This window comes from Archocentrus centrarchus, chromosome 7, assembly GCF_007364275.1.
Source record: "Archocentrus centrarchus isolate MPI-CPG fArcCen1 chromosome 7, fArcCen1, whole genome shotgun sequence".
Taxonomy (NCBI): Eukaryota; Metazoa; Chordata; class Actinopteri; order Cichliformes; family Cichlidae; genus Archocentrus; species Archocentrus centrarchus.
Window position 1 is genome coordinate 10535648 of NC_044352.1, and position 15187 is coordinate 10550834.

General features: G+C 38.6%; 1 protein-coding gene across 4 annotated transcripts in view; it reads left to right on the forward strand.

Moving 5' to 3' along the window:
* Positions 1 to 15187, forward strand: part of rap1gapa (RAP1 GTPase activating protein a) — a 44835-nt gene that overhangs the window by 26490 nt on the left and 3158 nt on the right. The window contains exons 4-21 of one of the 4 annotated variants that reach the window (XM_030733162.1): positions 2167 to 2202; positions 3222 to 3269; positions 3712 to 3750; positions 4300 to 4491; positions 6173 to 6276; positions 6751 to 6829; positions 6936 to 6989; positions 7400 to 7483; positions 8481 to 8581; positions 8745 to 8874; positions 9740 to 9895; positions 9974 to 10045; positions 10145 to 10231; positions 10319 to 10459; positions 11677 to 11808; positions 13564 to 13641; positions 14705 to 14814; positions 14923 to 15048. In XM_030733162.1, the coding sequence (XP_030589022.1) occupies positions 2167 to 2202; positions 3222 to 3269; positions 3712 to 3750; positions 4300 to 4491; positions 6173 to 6276; positions 6751 to 6829; positions 6936 to 6989; positions 7400 to 7483; positions 8481 to 8581; positions 8745 to 8874; positions 9740 to 9895; positions 9974 to 10045; positions 10145 to 10231; positions 10319 to 10459; positions 11677 to 11808; positions 13564 to 13641; positions 14705 to 14814; positions 14923 to 15048 (1769 nt within the window). The remainder of the gene's footprint in view (positions 1 to 2166; positions 2203 to 3221; positions 3270 to 3711; positions 3751 to 4299; positions 4492 to 6172; positions 6277 to 6750; positions 6830 to 6935; positions 6990 to 7399; positions 7484 to 8480; positions 8582 to 8744; positions 8875 to 9739; positions 9896 to 9973; positions 10046 to 10144; positions 10232 to 10318; positions 10460 to 11676; positions 11809 to 13563; positions 13642 to 14704; positions 14815 to 14922; positions 15049 to 15187) is intronic. The other 3 variants (XM_030733163.1, XM_030733164.1, XM_030733165.1) reach the window with 3 other exon arrangements.

Genomic DNA, 15187 nt, shown 5'->3' on the forward strand with positions numbered 1-15187 from the left:
GCAGTGTAATAGGTGATCTGCAAACAGGACATTGTTGCAGCTGTTGTCTATGAGCATAGAAGTGTTGGACTCCACCTCTTGCCACCTGTCAGCCTATGCCAGGATACAGAGAGCTGTAAAGACAGAGGTGGATGATATAAAAATTGGAGTTCTTCCTGTAATGCTATTGAGAGATCGACAGTGACAAAGAAGGATCAGCAAAAGGCAAGACACCTCTAGCTTCAGTCAGTGGATTACTTCTCTCAGCTTTAAGCAATAGCAGGTTTGCCTGCAACCTGAGACATAAACTTGCAGATAAACTTGTATGCTTAGAGCGCACACTAGGAGAGTCTGTGGATCTTGTCACCAACTTGGTCTGATCCAACACTTTGTCATGCAAACAGCGGTGATGCAGCTACCATTTTAATGTTTCAGAAAGGCACAGCAGTTGTGGAGAATTTAATCCAAATCTCTTAAAGTCAGTGACTCTGGGACGTCTTTGAAGCTGCAGAACTTTTTGTCAAGGAGAATTAAAAATGGCTAAAAATATTGACAAACACAGCTATGCTCCAATGGTGACAAAGACACACTGGAAGAAACCCAGCAATGTAAGTAGCTTTATTTTAGGAAGATGCTGGATAGAAAAAATCAGTAGATGGCAAAACTAGAGGGGAAATTTTTAAGCTAAGGCATGGACAATCATCACTCCAAACTGATGTCGGATTATTTATTTTTTTTAGTGTGTATTAAACTGATTTTGTGGGCACATCTATAATGCTCTTATCAAAAGCAGAAAACATTGACATAAACCAATGTTCACTGCTAATGTGTTGCATTTTTTGTTTAAGCCCAAAGATAATATCAAGCATAACATTGCAGCTCCTTTTTTATAAAACTTATTAAAATTTCTAATTTGTTCTCAAGTGTAATTTATAATTTATATATATGAGTCTTACAGCACATATGTCTCATACTATCAGTCATAATCTGATTTACTCTTAAAAGTACCCCCTCTCCTATTTTTCTTCCTAACATAATGCATACTCAGTTCACATGTAATTCATATTATGTTGCATGGGTATAATGCAAAAGGGACCTCTTTCACGAATAGTATGAAATTTATGAGATGTACAACACATGCAAAACCATAACATTTACATTTCTCTTCCATATGGGAATCTCTGGTTAAACACATGGCTGTTTACTTTCAGGGTTTGTGACAGACTGTTGTTTGCACATGGTGGAGGACTTTACTCACGGTCACACAACTGCTCTGTACACAAAGTGTTTGACTCAACTTTTTAGCCTTCACTTAGCTACTCACCAACAATATGTCCACAGACTATTGTTTTTCAGCATTTTTATTTTTTGTAGTATTTAGCACTTAAGTATGTGTAAGATTTACATGTGAAAAGTATGGCTGGTTCTAAAGAAGTGCGTAGGTGTTTCACGTGTCGGTCTGTCGGTCACACATGACGGTGAGATGTAACAAGATCATGCACTGCAGTAAGGTAAAATGTTTATTAAAAATAAATATGAGTCTAGACATTGGCTGTTTTGAAAGTGGTGGGAACAGCTGACTAAAAATGTGTGCCCTACCAACTTTACAACATCTGCTCTACAGTAGTGAATGACTTTGTATGTAAACTTCAATACTAATTCTTTTGACAGCTCAGACACTTTCCTAACATTGTCAGCTTGGTATCTAATGATACCGACATCTTTTAGAAGTCTGCAGAATGTGGTTAAAATGATTTGTATGCTCTGTACCTGTCTTGACTATATGGATGGATGGATTTTTGTTTGGGAAGATTTTTTTGTTCATAATAGCTTTAATGAGCAAGTAGACCTCTCTGGAGCATGCAGAGCATCACTATGTATGATAACATGCATGCAGTGATTATTGGCACATAAAAGGATTTTTTTCATGTTTAGTAAGTAGTACATAGAACATTGCACATGCATTATCTCGCGGTAATGTAACATCATTGTGCACTTTTACAAATATAGCAGTGAGATGTGACACCCTAGCAACAAGAATGTAAAGACAGTGTTTTCCGGTCACTGGCTGGAGTACGATGATGTTAAAGTGTTGAACAGAGTGAACTTTCACTAACTCCAGTCAAAGGCAAACTAACCTCTGCACTCAACAAGTCAAAATACTGAATCTCACTCTCCTCTCTCCAGACCCCAGATTTATTTGAAATGATTGAAAAGATGCAGGTAAGGTGATAAAATATTGCATCTCTGTATTTTGTCTTGGCTCACTAAGCTGTGCTCAGTAAGCAACTAACCAGCCTGTGTGTCTCTTCCTAATTCTGCAACACTTTAGCTCTCCTTGGCTGCAATACTCATAATCTTTGTGAATGTGAGAGGGATTCTGAGTCTAAGTAGCTTCAGAAGAGCGTTGTCAGTGTGTTTTTCTCAGCGTCTTTGTTAACATCCTGGTTGAAACATTGGCCTGCAGAATCGTAAGCTTATTATCGCACCTTAGAATCTATACCCTGGGTTCTGATGACTCTGGAAGGATGCTTTTCATACACTCCCACTTACAAGATATATGTGTTTTAATAGAGCATTTGTGCTTTATTTCTTGAATGCACGTCACCTTAAAAAATATATGAATTTCACTTGCCTCACTATCTTCCATGTCTGACAGTAATTCTTCTTTCACATGGGGTGTGACGCAGGATTGTCTCTTTTCCACCGTGGGACAGCGTATTGATGAGATGTATCGTCTTCCTTGATGGCCGGCGCCAAAGCCTAGCCTTGATTTAGCAGCACTGCATCTCCTTTTCTCTATCGATTCTCCTCGCTCTCTTTTCACATACATACACACCTCATGTGCAGTGGGTGATTTTTATTGTAGGGCTGTCTCTTATAAATCTTTTTAATCCCGAGTCTTATTCACTCATTTCTGCGATGTGTTTAATAGGCTTCTCTGTCACTCTCAAACTCCTGCTCTTCAGTGTCGGTAACATCTTTCACTCTCCTCTCTCTGAGTAACGTAATGTATCTCTTTCTGTATTTTTCCATCTGTCCCTTTTTGACTTTGCTTTGTTGCCTGCTGCAGATCTCTTGGGAAAACTGAGTTGTTACATAATGAGTTTGATCATTTTTTTTCTTTTGTTTATATCATGTCCTGTGTTCATAGATTGTTTTTGTGCTTGACTTTAGATATTTGTGGACTTTTTTTTTTTAATGTAACTTCCTGTCTCTTATCTATCCCGCTTCTCTTACAGGGGAACAGGATGGATGAGCAGAGATGCACCTTTCCTCCACCACTTAAGGTATAACTCTTCTTGCAGCAACACAAATTATTCATACTCATTGTCCACGAGTGCTCCACCTTATCTTACACTGACAGACATGGCAATTACTTCAGGACCCAGTAGCACAATGTGTTATTCATAAATCCCCATGTTCCATACAGGAACAAGTTAGTTAGATGCTAAGCTCTGCAGACTAGAAAACTGAAAGGGATTTTTTTAACAGGTTATATTTATAAAGTGATGAAGCATTTTAAATCACCAGTGTGCCAAATGGTATTGCTTTCATTAAGGTGTGCAGTGGTAGCTGACTTCTGTGTCATTGCTAAACAGATTTTCATTGCATAACAGTTATGCAATTACTCTGAAACAGTGTCCTTTGGGATTGTAGAGTTGTTATTATTTTGTTATTTTCCTTTCTTTTTTTTTGATGAGGAAACAAAACATTTCTCTTTTTTTCCAGACTGAGGAGGATTACATACCGTACCCAAGCGTCCATGAGGTAGGAAGATGTGTTACAGAAGCAGTTTTCATCATTAGTGCACATCCGTCTCCAGAGTTATTATAGTTTTCCATTTTCTAATTAGTTTTTATTTGTATATATTTTTGAGTTTTTGTTTATAATTCAGTGTAATTTCAGTTACTTTCCAGTTTCAGTTCAGTTTTTGTTGTCTGAAAATGTTTAATTTTAGTCTTTAATTACTATTGTATGGATGTCGCATGCCAGATTTAGAAAAATCTGTACAGGTATTACAGTAAAAACACAGAAAATTTGAAAGCAGTCATCTCATAGTCTTGTAGGCATTCAAAGGCTCAATAAACATGTCCATCAAAACCTCATCAGGCAAACTAAAACTAAGCATGTTTCCTCTATATTTTTATTTTAATTAGTTTTCCAAGTTCACAGAATCAGTTTAAAGTTTTTTCCAACTTCTAGTTTTAATTTTTATTTTAGTTTTAGTTAACTATAATAACCTTGTCGGTCTCTGAGAAGTAATTCTCTTTTACTCTAATTTTTGCACAATTCTTCCTATTTTACATTTTGAAACAGGTTTTGGGGAGAAAGAGCCCCTTTCCTCTTATACTCCTGCCACAGTTTGGGGGCTACTGGATTGAGGGGACCAACCATGAGCTGAGCCAGACAGGAGACGCAGAGCCTCTCCAGCCTCTGTCCCCAAACACTCGGACCAAGCTAGAATGTAACACAATGGCTACACTCTTCAGGAAACATTTCCTGGGCAAGGTTAGACCCTCTGCGTACAACAGAATGTTTCATTTTATATAAATTATTAATATCATTCACAACATTACTTTTTATTGTTGTCATGAAAAAAGCAAATGAATGAAAAGACTGAGGGGTCTCAAAGAAGACAGGTACAAGACATGTAAAGATTGTTACATCAAATGGAGTTAATGCAGCATATGTAGGTACTTATGGCCACAGATAATTTCCCTCGTTAGGCTTATTAGGAACAACAAATAGTAATGCAAACTGATAACAAGTACTGCAATCAGTCGTGACTAAAGCACAACAGATCAGAACAATGACTGCAAACAAATTAAAATGAAAAAAAAAGGAAGTGAGGAAAAAAATGTATGCTTTAAAAACTTGTGTATCTCAGTGTTCACAGAATTGCTTTTAGTTTTTCTTGTATAGTGAAAAATCAGTTAATGCTTTATTTTGGATGGTTCCAAATTTGTGGTCACGTAACTGTAAAATACAACAGATTACTATATTTCAATAAGGAAAGATCATGATTTATTGATAAGAAATTTGGCAATTAGACTTCGATGGCCCATCAAAGCAGAAGGGAATTCTAGTGGAGATAGGAATTAGGGCATACCCCCCAGGAGCCTAGATGCTAGTGGTGGTGGAGACCAAGATGGAGGCTTGGAAGGAGCCCTTGGGTGGTGGAGAAGGGGAGGTGGTGGGTTGCACGAATGAGTCTGAAAGGTAGAATGACAGATGAGCTATGAGATCTAAATTACGCTGAGCAGAGGCTGACTGGCTCAAGGAAGGTGGGCAGAAAGATGATTGGACTAGAAGTGAGGAAATCAGCACTGAGTTTGACAGCGTGGGAAAGTGGAAGTGATGTAAAATAGAGAAGCAGCCAAACACCTGTGAACGTAGGCAGATCAGTGATTTCAGATCTTCCTTATTGAACTCACGCCTAAGCTTCATTTAGCGTGATTTTAACCATATCTTCCCTGACATTTTGGTGTCACTGGTAGATTATATATTAGCTTGTTGGATCAGTGTGATTTTCATGCATTTCTTCCCAGAAACTAGATGCAGTTGCTCTATGAGTTTTAAATATCTCCATCATTGCTGACTAGTGAACTTGGCTTGTTTCTTTGGTCCATCACAGCTTGGCTTGTACTCTTCATTACTTTTCTGCTTTTAATTTAATTTTTTGTTAGTTTTTCTAACATTTTATGGTTAAAATTGCAATTAACTACAGTGATGGGAGCATTAATAATGGTACTTACTTACTAATAAAGTAAAATCTACAGTTTTTAAAGAGATTTGTTTTCATCCACAGAGGATATTGCCAAAGTCATATTCATGAATGTTCTTGTAATAACAGCTTCCTTACTCCTCAAATGAGTCTCATTGCTCTCATGGAATATTTCACATTACTTCTTGCTCATTATAGTAACGAGACGAATAGGAAATAAGCAAATCCCTGCATACTAAACACAATTTGGCATCTCACACACTGTGGCTAATGAAGATGCATTAGACTTTGCAAGTGTTCTTACAAACACATAATACCAGTAAACAAATTTGATTACATGTAGCAGAGGACAAGGAAAAAAAGGAACTCAGATAAGAAATGTATTAACTGGAGCACCCGTGTTGTGCACATCTGTGCCTGTTTATGACAGATACTAATGGTGGTCTCTGTACACTGTGACCTCAGGAACACTTTAATTACTATTCAGTGGACAGTGCCCTTGGACATCTGGTGTTCTCCCTAAAATATGAGGTGATTGGTGACCAGGAACATCTGCGTCTGATGCTCAGGTAATGCTTAATTTTCATGCAGGGTTCAGTGAAATGTTGCCTAATTGTCTGAGAAAATCAACAGTTTAAGTCTGCCTGGTGCACATCATGATCTGAAATTAATATGTAAGATTTCACCTCCATTGTGATCAAGAAGAGCTAGATGCAGAGTAATCTTTTTTTTTTTTTTTTGTTCCTGAAATGTGCAACATTGACTAGATACACACATCCACCCTGGGTGTTATCGTAAGAGTCGTAAAGCCAGCAAGAGTGTCAACAGCACCGTCATTTCCACAGAAGAGTAACAGATGGACTATTTAGGCCAGTGAGTGGGTGGGGATTGTGGAAGGGAGAGAAGGCAAAGATAGGCAAGGGTGGCGAAGTTTGATCATGGTCCATACCGGATCATCTCGTTACCATCTAGATTCTGAGAAATGTTGTTTTATGTTGTATGGCTATAAAAACTAATTACTAATTACTTTATGACTTCATCAGGACCAAGCTGAAAACCTACCATGATGTGATCCCCATTTCCTGTCTGACAGAGTTTCCAAATGTAGTCCAAATGGCCAAGGTAACAAGCCAGGCTTTTTATGTGTGTGTGCGTGCGTGCGTGCGTGTGTATCCTGTGACACTTTAAGCACATTCTGACATTATTTTCCTTCTTTTTGAAATCCAAGCTTGTCTGTGAAGAGGTCAACGTGGACCGCTTTTATCCTGTCCTTTATCCAAAAGTGAGTTCTGGTTCACAGACTTTCAGGTTTTCTTTCCTGTCCCAAAAGTGTGCGCTTTGAGGATTAGGTCACTGTCTTTCACAACTGTTTTAAACAATATCCTGCTGTCCAAGCCTCATCTTAGCTTCAGATCAACCTTTCAGTGCATCTCTGAATAGGGGGAAGGTTTTTATCATCAAACCCTTCTACTGAAGCACTATCAGCAGAATAATAGCTTGAATAAACAGGAAGAACGACTGCAACAAGCAAAATAAAAAAAATATATATATTCAGATAAATATTAATAAATATAGTCAGCGATATAGAGTAATATGACTTCCAGCAAATGTCTTGAGCTGCTCAGCCAGTCATGACTGTCCAAATTTTCAGTATATCCTTGACATTTTCTGTTCTATCTGTAACTTTTGCAGGCTTCAAGACTCATTGTCACCTTCGATGAACATGTGATAAACAACAATTTTAAGTTTGGGGTCGTCTATCAAAAGTTTGGACAGGTAAGCAATAAAGCCTGGATGTGATCAGGTGCACAGGCGGTGCTGCGGAAGTGCTTGCATCCAATATATTCACACTCCAAGAACAATGAGCATGTATTATATGGTGTATTGTTGGATTTGTTTTTTTTTTTTAGGAAGCTTATTATGTTCGGCCCTTCTTGGTCTTAATTATGGCTTTCTCTTCAGCCCAGTCATTGTGTGTGCTTTCAGCGCACCCTCTCATTTTCTGAGGCAATCACAGCCCTCTTGTTTACTACGTGGGGTGGCAGAAGAGCTGTTGAGTGCTTTTCTACCTTCAAATGAAGACATCACTGTGCAGAGATCTTTGCTGCTGATTTTACAAATGCTACAGAAACTGAAATGTATTGTTAAATGTAGTAAATTATCTAATCACAGCCTTCTCACAAAGATGGGAAAGACCCTCTGCTCATCACTTAAAATATTTCTCTATTCAGGTGGGATGCAGATGTGGGATGCAGATGTGTTTTCTGCATCCCACAGAATGCAGTGGAAACTTGTTCCAGTCATTGTTTTCACGCCTTTGTTTTAAAGCAGGTGTTTGTTTGCAGATCACCACTCTGACAATAGATAATCAGCTGTCCGTCACAGCTAATCACAATCACAGTTTTTCCCAAAGCCATTTAAATATTCATTTATAACAACTTTTCGAATTAATTGGAACAACCTCTGCCGTGTCTGATGCAGATGCAGTGTGTTTGAACTAAAGTGCAAAACACACTCTGGATACACACTCTCTTGCTTCTAGTTATTGACCCTAATGATCTGTTGCAGAACTGCTGACACTTTAGTAAAAAAATGTTACCTGTTATGATTAGTTTTCACTTTTACTCTCAGACATTATCCTTAAGCATTGCTTCTAATGCTGACATTAGGCACCTTTTTTCTAAATTATGCACTAGTCATGCAAACTGTTCGCATCATTTTGCAAATAGCTTGTGCCCCAATTCATTTTTTGTATGATTATTATTTGTTACAGACTTCAGAGGAAGAGCTGTTTGGCAACAATGAAGAGAGTCCTGCCTTTGTAGAATTCTTGGAGTTTCTGGGAGAGAAAATTGAACTGCATAACTTTAAAGGGTAAAGTCCTTCCAGTGGTTTGAAAGCATTCGATATACTCCATCTAATATTTCATAACATAATGCCACTGCAATTTGCATCAGGCTAGCTGCATGAAAGATGGTGACACTACTGCAGTGATAGTGGAGAATATCCTCCTAGACATGGTTCTGTGTGCTTGCAGTTTCCGAGGAGGGTTAGATGTGACTCACGGGCAGACTGGCACAGAATCTGTCTACTGCAACTACCGCAACAAAGAGGTCATGTTTCATGTGTCCACAAAACTGCCTTACACAGAGGGGGACACGCAGCAGGTACTGTAATACAATACCAGCCTAACACACCTTTTATGATTCATGCGACAGTCAGACAGGTTCCCTCTGGGTATCACAGAACCGTATTTTGCATGTGCATCCCTGTTGTGCAAAAAGCCTGCAGTGCATAATTACAAAAAAGAAAGAGAAAAATAAAACTCACTGGTAGTCAAGACATGTTACTTCAAAAAATGCTTTAGTGTTTGCATATGTGAGCGGCGCTCATTCCTCGCAGTGATTTACAGCTGAAATGTAGCGCTGCATTGCTCGCACAGCCAAGTCTTTTTTTATGCTTTTTTCTCACATATTCACACAAAAACTGATCAGCACAAGACAGCAAACCATTTGCTATTATGTTGACCTCAAACAGAGATTAGACAATATGTGTATGTTCAGTCTCTCCTGCAGGAGAGACTACTTTGAGCAAACTGTTTGTATGCAGGTTGTCACTGGGGAAACAGCACCCCCTGGTGGTGACTCATACAAATATTATTTCTTTATTATTAATGCATTAAATTTGAGTTAAGATTTAGAGTTAGCCCTTATCTGGTGTTACAAATTAAAGACATTTGGGTATGAAAAGAAGATTTAGCTCATCTTTTCTTTTTCAACGCAAATGCTGTGTAGCTGCTTAGAATTCTCTGTATTGTTATGAGTTGTTTTTCCAGCTCAGTTCCAGGGAGCATTAACTTTGTCTTAAAATAACACATTTGGCTCTCTAACTACATAACATTCATACATTTCTTCCAATGCTTAGCATCTGTCTCCTTTCATTGTGCCAATACTTACATGAGAAAATAACAATTTACATTCTTTTATCCAAAAAATGTCATCACTAAGTTGCTTTTGGGCCGTTGTCTTGCAGTTGCAGAGAAAAAGGCACATAGGAAATGACATCGTGGCCATCGTTTTCCAAGAAGAAAATACTCCCTTTGTACCAGACATGATCGCCTCCAACTTTCTCCACGCTTACATTGTAGTCCAAGTGGTCAACCCCTGCTCTGACAATGTTCTCTACAAGGTAACCCATTTCTAACTTCCTCTCCTTTCCACTGTTTTGAAAACATTTGTTATATTTCATCTGTAACTTCCTTTCTAGGTGTCAGTGACAGCACGGGATGATGTACCTTTCTTTGGCCCTGCCCTCCCAAACCCTGCTATCTTTAAAAAGGTAAGAGTAAAAAGTAAGAGTATTTTTGACCTCACTGGTTAGCTTTTAGTTTCCAACAGGATGCCTTACCTCTCTGCTTTTGTTTTTTGTTTTTTGCAGGGCCCTGAATTCCATGAATTCCTTTTTACTAAGCTAATCAATGCAGAATATGCCTGCTACAAAGCTGAGAAATTTGCCAAATTGGAGGTAAGTTTTAGAAACATTTAAATACATCTTCTGTCTTTTGAGACCCTTAAAAATGTCATTTACTTACCTCTGCGTCATTTGCCTAAGGAGCGAACAAGATCGGCCTTGTTAGAGACCCTTTATGAGGAGCTCCATGTAAACAGCCAGGCCATAATGGGTGTTGGAGGAGAGGATGACAAACTGGAAAATGGGAGCGCTGGAGGAGGGGGCTTCTTTGAGTCTTTTAAGGTAACTGGAAAAGCAGGAGCAGCGGCTGGAGCTTCAGACCGACAGCCTCACTTCCTGGAGCTTTCAGAGCTTGTTTGCATAAACAAAGTCGTGTTTTAAAAACTGTAGTTTTAAGTTTTACTTGCTCAACATGAAAGGAACTGAACTGAATTCAAGCTCAGCAGCTTAGCTTAGCAAAAAGGCTGATAAAAGAGAGCTCTACCTGACTCACACAATTTCCTCAGACAAATCAATTCTTTTACACCCTGCAAAACCAGCTACTTCTGCCCTTGGGTAATGTATTAATTAGCAAGTTTTAGAGGTGCCAGTATGCTCCTTGTTTCTAGGTTTTATGCTGATCTGAGATAACCCAATGCTAGCTGGGACTTTATATAGCAGACAGATTTGAGACTGGTATTGATTTTCTCATCTAACTCTCAACAAGAAAGTAAATTAGTATATTTCTCAAAATGTCAAACCAGTCAAACTTTTATTATTATGTAATATTACATTTTATTATTAGCCTGTAAAGTGGCATCTGTGATTAATAACCCTTTTGACCTGCTGGCAGATGTTTTTTCATGTGAACATAAACAGTGTGACTTCTCTCTGGCAGTATTTCTATTTTGTTCTTCTCTGTATGCAAACTGAGCTGTACGAGTTTTATCTGAATCTGTATCTGAATGAAAAGACGCTCTGCTGCTCTGTCCTTCTGGAACACACCGCTCTCTGCTTCCCAGCTTTTCTTCTTCACGCTTTCTAGCTGTTTTGTGATTTGCCACGTATCAGTGCCACTGCTCACGTATCTATATGATCCTGTCATCGTCATGTGTCATGATATGGGGAATGTGGAGGGAATGGATATGTTTCCTTTCATCATCAGATGCCTCTGCCTCTCCATGTTGTTTCATGCTTGCACTGGGCTTTAAACTTCTTCTGGCTGTGATTAAACTCAGTGTGGTCAGACATCTGTGAGCCACTTGGCCCTTCTACTTCCCACTCTCTTCTCTTACCACCTGCCTAAATAAAAATGACTCATCTGAACCTCCTTCAGGCACTGAAGCATACTAGTGTTCTCTGTCATTTTCTTGCCTGTTAGAATCAGAATCTGGCCAGTGCTCTCTGCCTGTAGTGGTCAGTGTTCAGGGACAGCCCCGAGGCTTCTCTTGGCCTGATACCGAGGGGTCAGAGGGGTCAGCGCCATCTGAATGTATCTCCTCCTCCTCGTCTCTCTGTAGAGGGTGATGCGCAGCAGGAGCCAGTCTGTGGATGCCATGGGTCTTACTTTCAAGAAGCCACACACATTCTCCACTAGCCTGAGCGGCAACTTTAACAACAACCCCGCAGAGAGCCCCAAATTCCCAGGGATAGTAAGTACAGTCCCACTCGTCCAGTACTTATGGCGAGGTGACCCTCGCTGCTTCTGCCTCCCCCTGCAGTTCTAACAGAGTTCATACCCCCTCTCTTTCACTTGCCTGCTGCACTAACTTCCCACAGAGAGGGACTGCACATTTGGATGAGAGAAGCAATTATGCCTGAGTCTTAAACTTGGCTGTCACATTGCAAAGGTTGCACATTGTCTACCCACTACAAGATGGATTGACTTAAATGTCATAAAGCTGGATATGTGTAGGACACCAGGCGAATGGGTTAAAGCATTTTGTTCTAATTGTGCTCACATTATTTAAATGTCCATGCATCTGCATTGTTAATGAGTGATCACTTAAATTTTAACATGGGTTGAGTTGTCTTTGTGTGACTGTGTATATAATGTATGTGTGTATGTGTGCATGCTAATGCTTGTGCGTATGTTGGACCTCTGTTTGATTATGAACAAATTATGTCATAAGCAGAAAACCTTGTAATCTTGTTGGCATTTTTCTCTTTAAATGATTTATACTCAAACACTGTGATCAGCTGACTTGTGCACATATAAGCTGTATATATAAGGCAGACACAGCCACCATGTGGTTGGTTTGAAGTCCCATTTTTAAAGCCTTGAGCTTTTTGAAACTACATGCCATGAGCGTGGAGCAAATCCCGCTATAAAAATGAGGGACACTCATAGCTTGTCAGTTACAAGAAAGGCCCACTCTGAAGCATATCCTGCTTTATATTCTTTCTAGAGCATCATGGGAACTACAACTGACTGACTGAGTGAGACCAAAAACTAACTGGGAACGTGTTAACTTAGTGCATGGATTAAGGGAGCCAAGGGTTGATTTCCTGTACACTTCCATGCAAGTGGACTTCTTTTCGCAACCACAAGAATTGCTAACTGCTGGCTGCATGTTTAAAGCACTTGTGCATTGACTTCACTTTTCAGACGTGGAAGCTAGGTCCGTCTTTTATATACAGTCTTTTTCAAATCTTTTTCCAATTGAAAGTTAAACATGACCCTGACCCTATTTGCAATTACGAGGTTTTCCATCAATTGTGACTTTGCATATGGTGGCCTGTCTGACATATATATATATATATATATATATATATATATATATATATATATATATGTATGTATGTTAAGAGGTTGTGGGAAATTGTATACTTTAAATGAACTGATTAATTTAATTTAATTTAAGTTAATTTTGACACTGTAAACATTTTCTGTCTTGAATGTTTTGACACTCTCAGGACTCTCATGCGTGGTTGTCTTCAAAACAAACCATAACTTTTAACTACCATCATTTATTAATGAGTATGACTAAAGAGCTTACTTACTAAAGAGCTTACAGTTTGTTCATAACCCTGCCTTGATTTGATTCCTAATGTATAACACAGTGTATGTCCTCTTCTGCTGTTTTACCTTCCCTTTTCATCCTCTTTCTCACAGGCATACAACTCACATATCTGGTGTATCATTTCTCTCTCCCATTCAGCTGCCTGTGTTGCACCCATGGAGCCAAAATATCTCCCCCTGTATTCTCCAGCTAACACGTGCTTTGTAGTTTGTTCGGACGACATGACTTACTGCATGATATCTCATATGTATTTGCATATATCTCATGTTTTCTCTTCCCCCTCCCCCTTTTCCCCAACTCTCTTTGTTTTGTCATATGTCATTGGCACTTTCTTCTGTCTCTTCTCTCTTATTCTGTCTCTTTCTGTCTTACTGTCTTTATCAGTCATTGCTTGTCCCAGGCAAAAGTCCGAGTAAATATGGACGCCGAGGCAGTGCCATAGGGATAGGAACAGTAGAAGAGGTTCATGTCTAATTCTAACTACTCTCTAACTACTTGCTTTCCCTCTTTTGCTTTTTTTTTTTTTTTTTTTGTTATCTGCATGACTCCTTTGCGTCATAGTGAAACACGTCTCTCTGCACATTTCAGCTCACTAATGTGTATTCTGTATAGCAGAGCCTGTGTGCTACAGAGAGGATATATTGTTTAAAAGGCTTTTTTTCAATCTGTGAACATAGTCCTGCACATTTTCCAGTCCAAAAGTCCAACAATCTTTAAAATTTTCTAGACTAATATATATATATATATATATATATATATATATATATATATATATATATATATATATATATATATATATATATATATATATATATATATATTTGTAGTTACAGATTTATGTAGATTTATATTGTAGAATCACTTCTATTCTTATTTTCTTCTTTGCTTTATTGCAGTATGCGCACACCTGCTGTAGTTTTACTCTATTTTCATTCCAGTGTGCTTAATTCTATATTTGTTTCCAAATGATGAATATTTATAATTTAATGAGCCCCTTACAGAGAAATTATGAAAAAAAGAATCCTCCCTACTGCTCTTTGAAGCCACAGTGAATAACAGGCTTTTTTTTTCAAGTTCTCATTTTGAGAGCTTTAAAAGGGAGATTGAATGAACAAAGCAGATGCTGAGGAAGCATATTTAGTGTTAGGCTCTGGAGCTTTTAAACCCATCTATCATCTCCCGCCTTAGTGTGCCCTGCTCTGGCTGAAAGACTGCTACTAGGGCTTGTCATTAAGCTGCTAAAAGCATATTTTAACATTTTTTTCATCATAGTGACAACTTGGAGTGAGCAGTGTTACTCTTCAGCCTGGTAATTCAGGATAATTTTGTTTTTGAAATTTTGCCAAAGTGTTCTCTATGATACAGTGCAATAAAAATGAATGGTTCAGTGGTCAAAGTAAGCATTAACTCCCTTCAGTAATAAATCACTAAACCGATAAGCTCTTGAGTTGAACATAGTTTATTATACAAGGTGCTAGAAGTATTTTGTCCCTGACACTGACCGGTTGTCCACTTTCCCTGTCAGTCTTTGATAATCCCAGGAAAAAGCCCAACCAGGAAAAAGTCTGGTCCTTTCAGCTCCCGGCGAAGCAGTGCCATTGGCATTGAAAACATTCAAGAAGTCCAGGAGAAGAGGTGAGACAAGATTCCTGTACATGTTTACAAAGCATACACCTGTACAACATCTTCTATGTATAATAGCTTTATTCATTTTTGCTAATTATTAATAATATTTTTACCTAGTAGCAGTAGAGATAACTCCCCAAATACTCAGAAGACCCCTGACAGTGGTCACGTCTCTCAAGATCCCAAATCTGACAACTCATCCAATCAGAGCTCTCCTGAGGTGCTCACAACCACCAAGAACAGGTATATATAATAACCAAGCCACTACCATATCACATGGATGTTCATTGATTATTTTTAAATGCCCCGTGTCACCATTCCTGTATCTGTGTAGCTGCTGAGTAATCCTCCCTTAGGGCAGTATGTTGTATCACTATATATG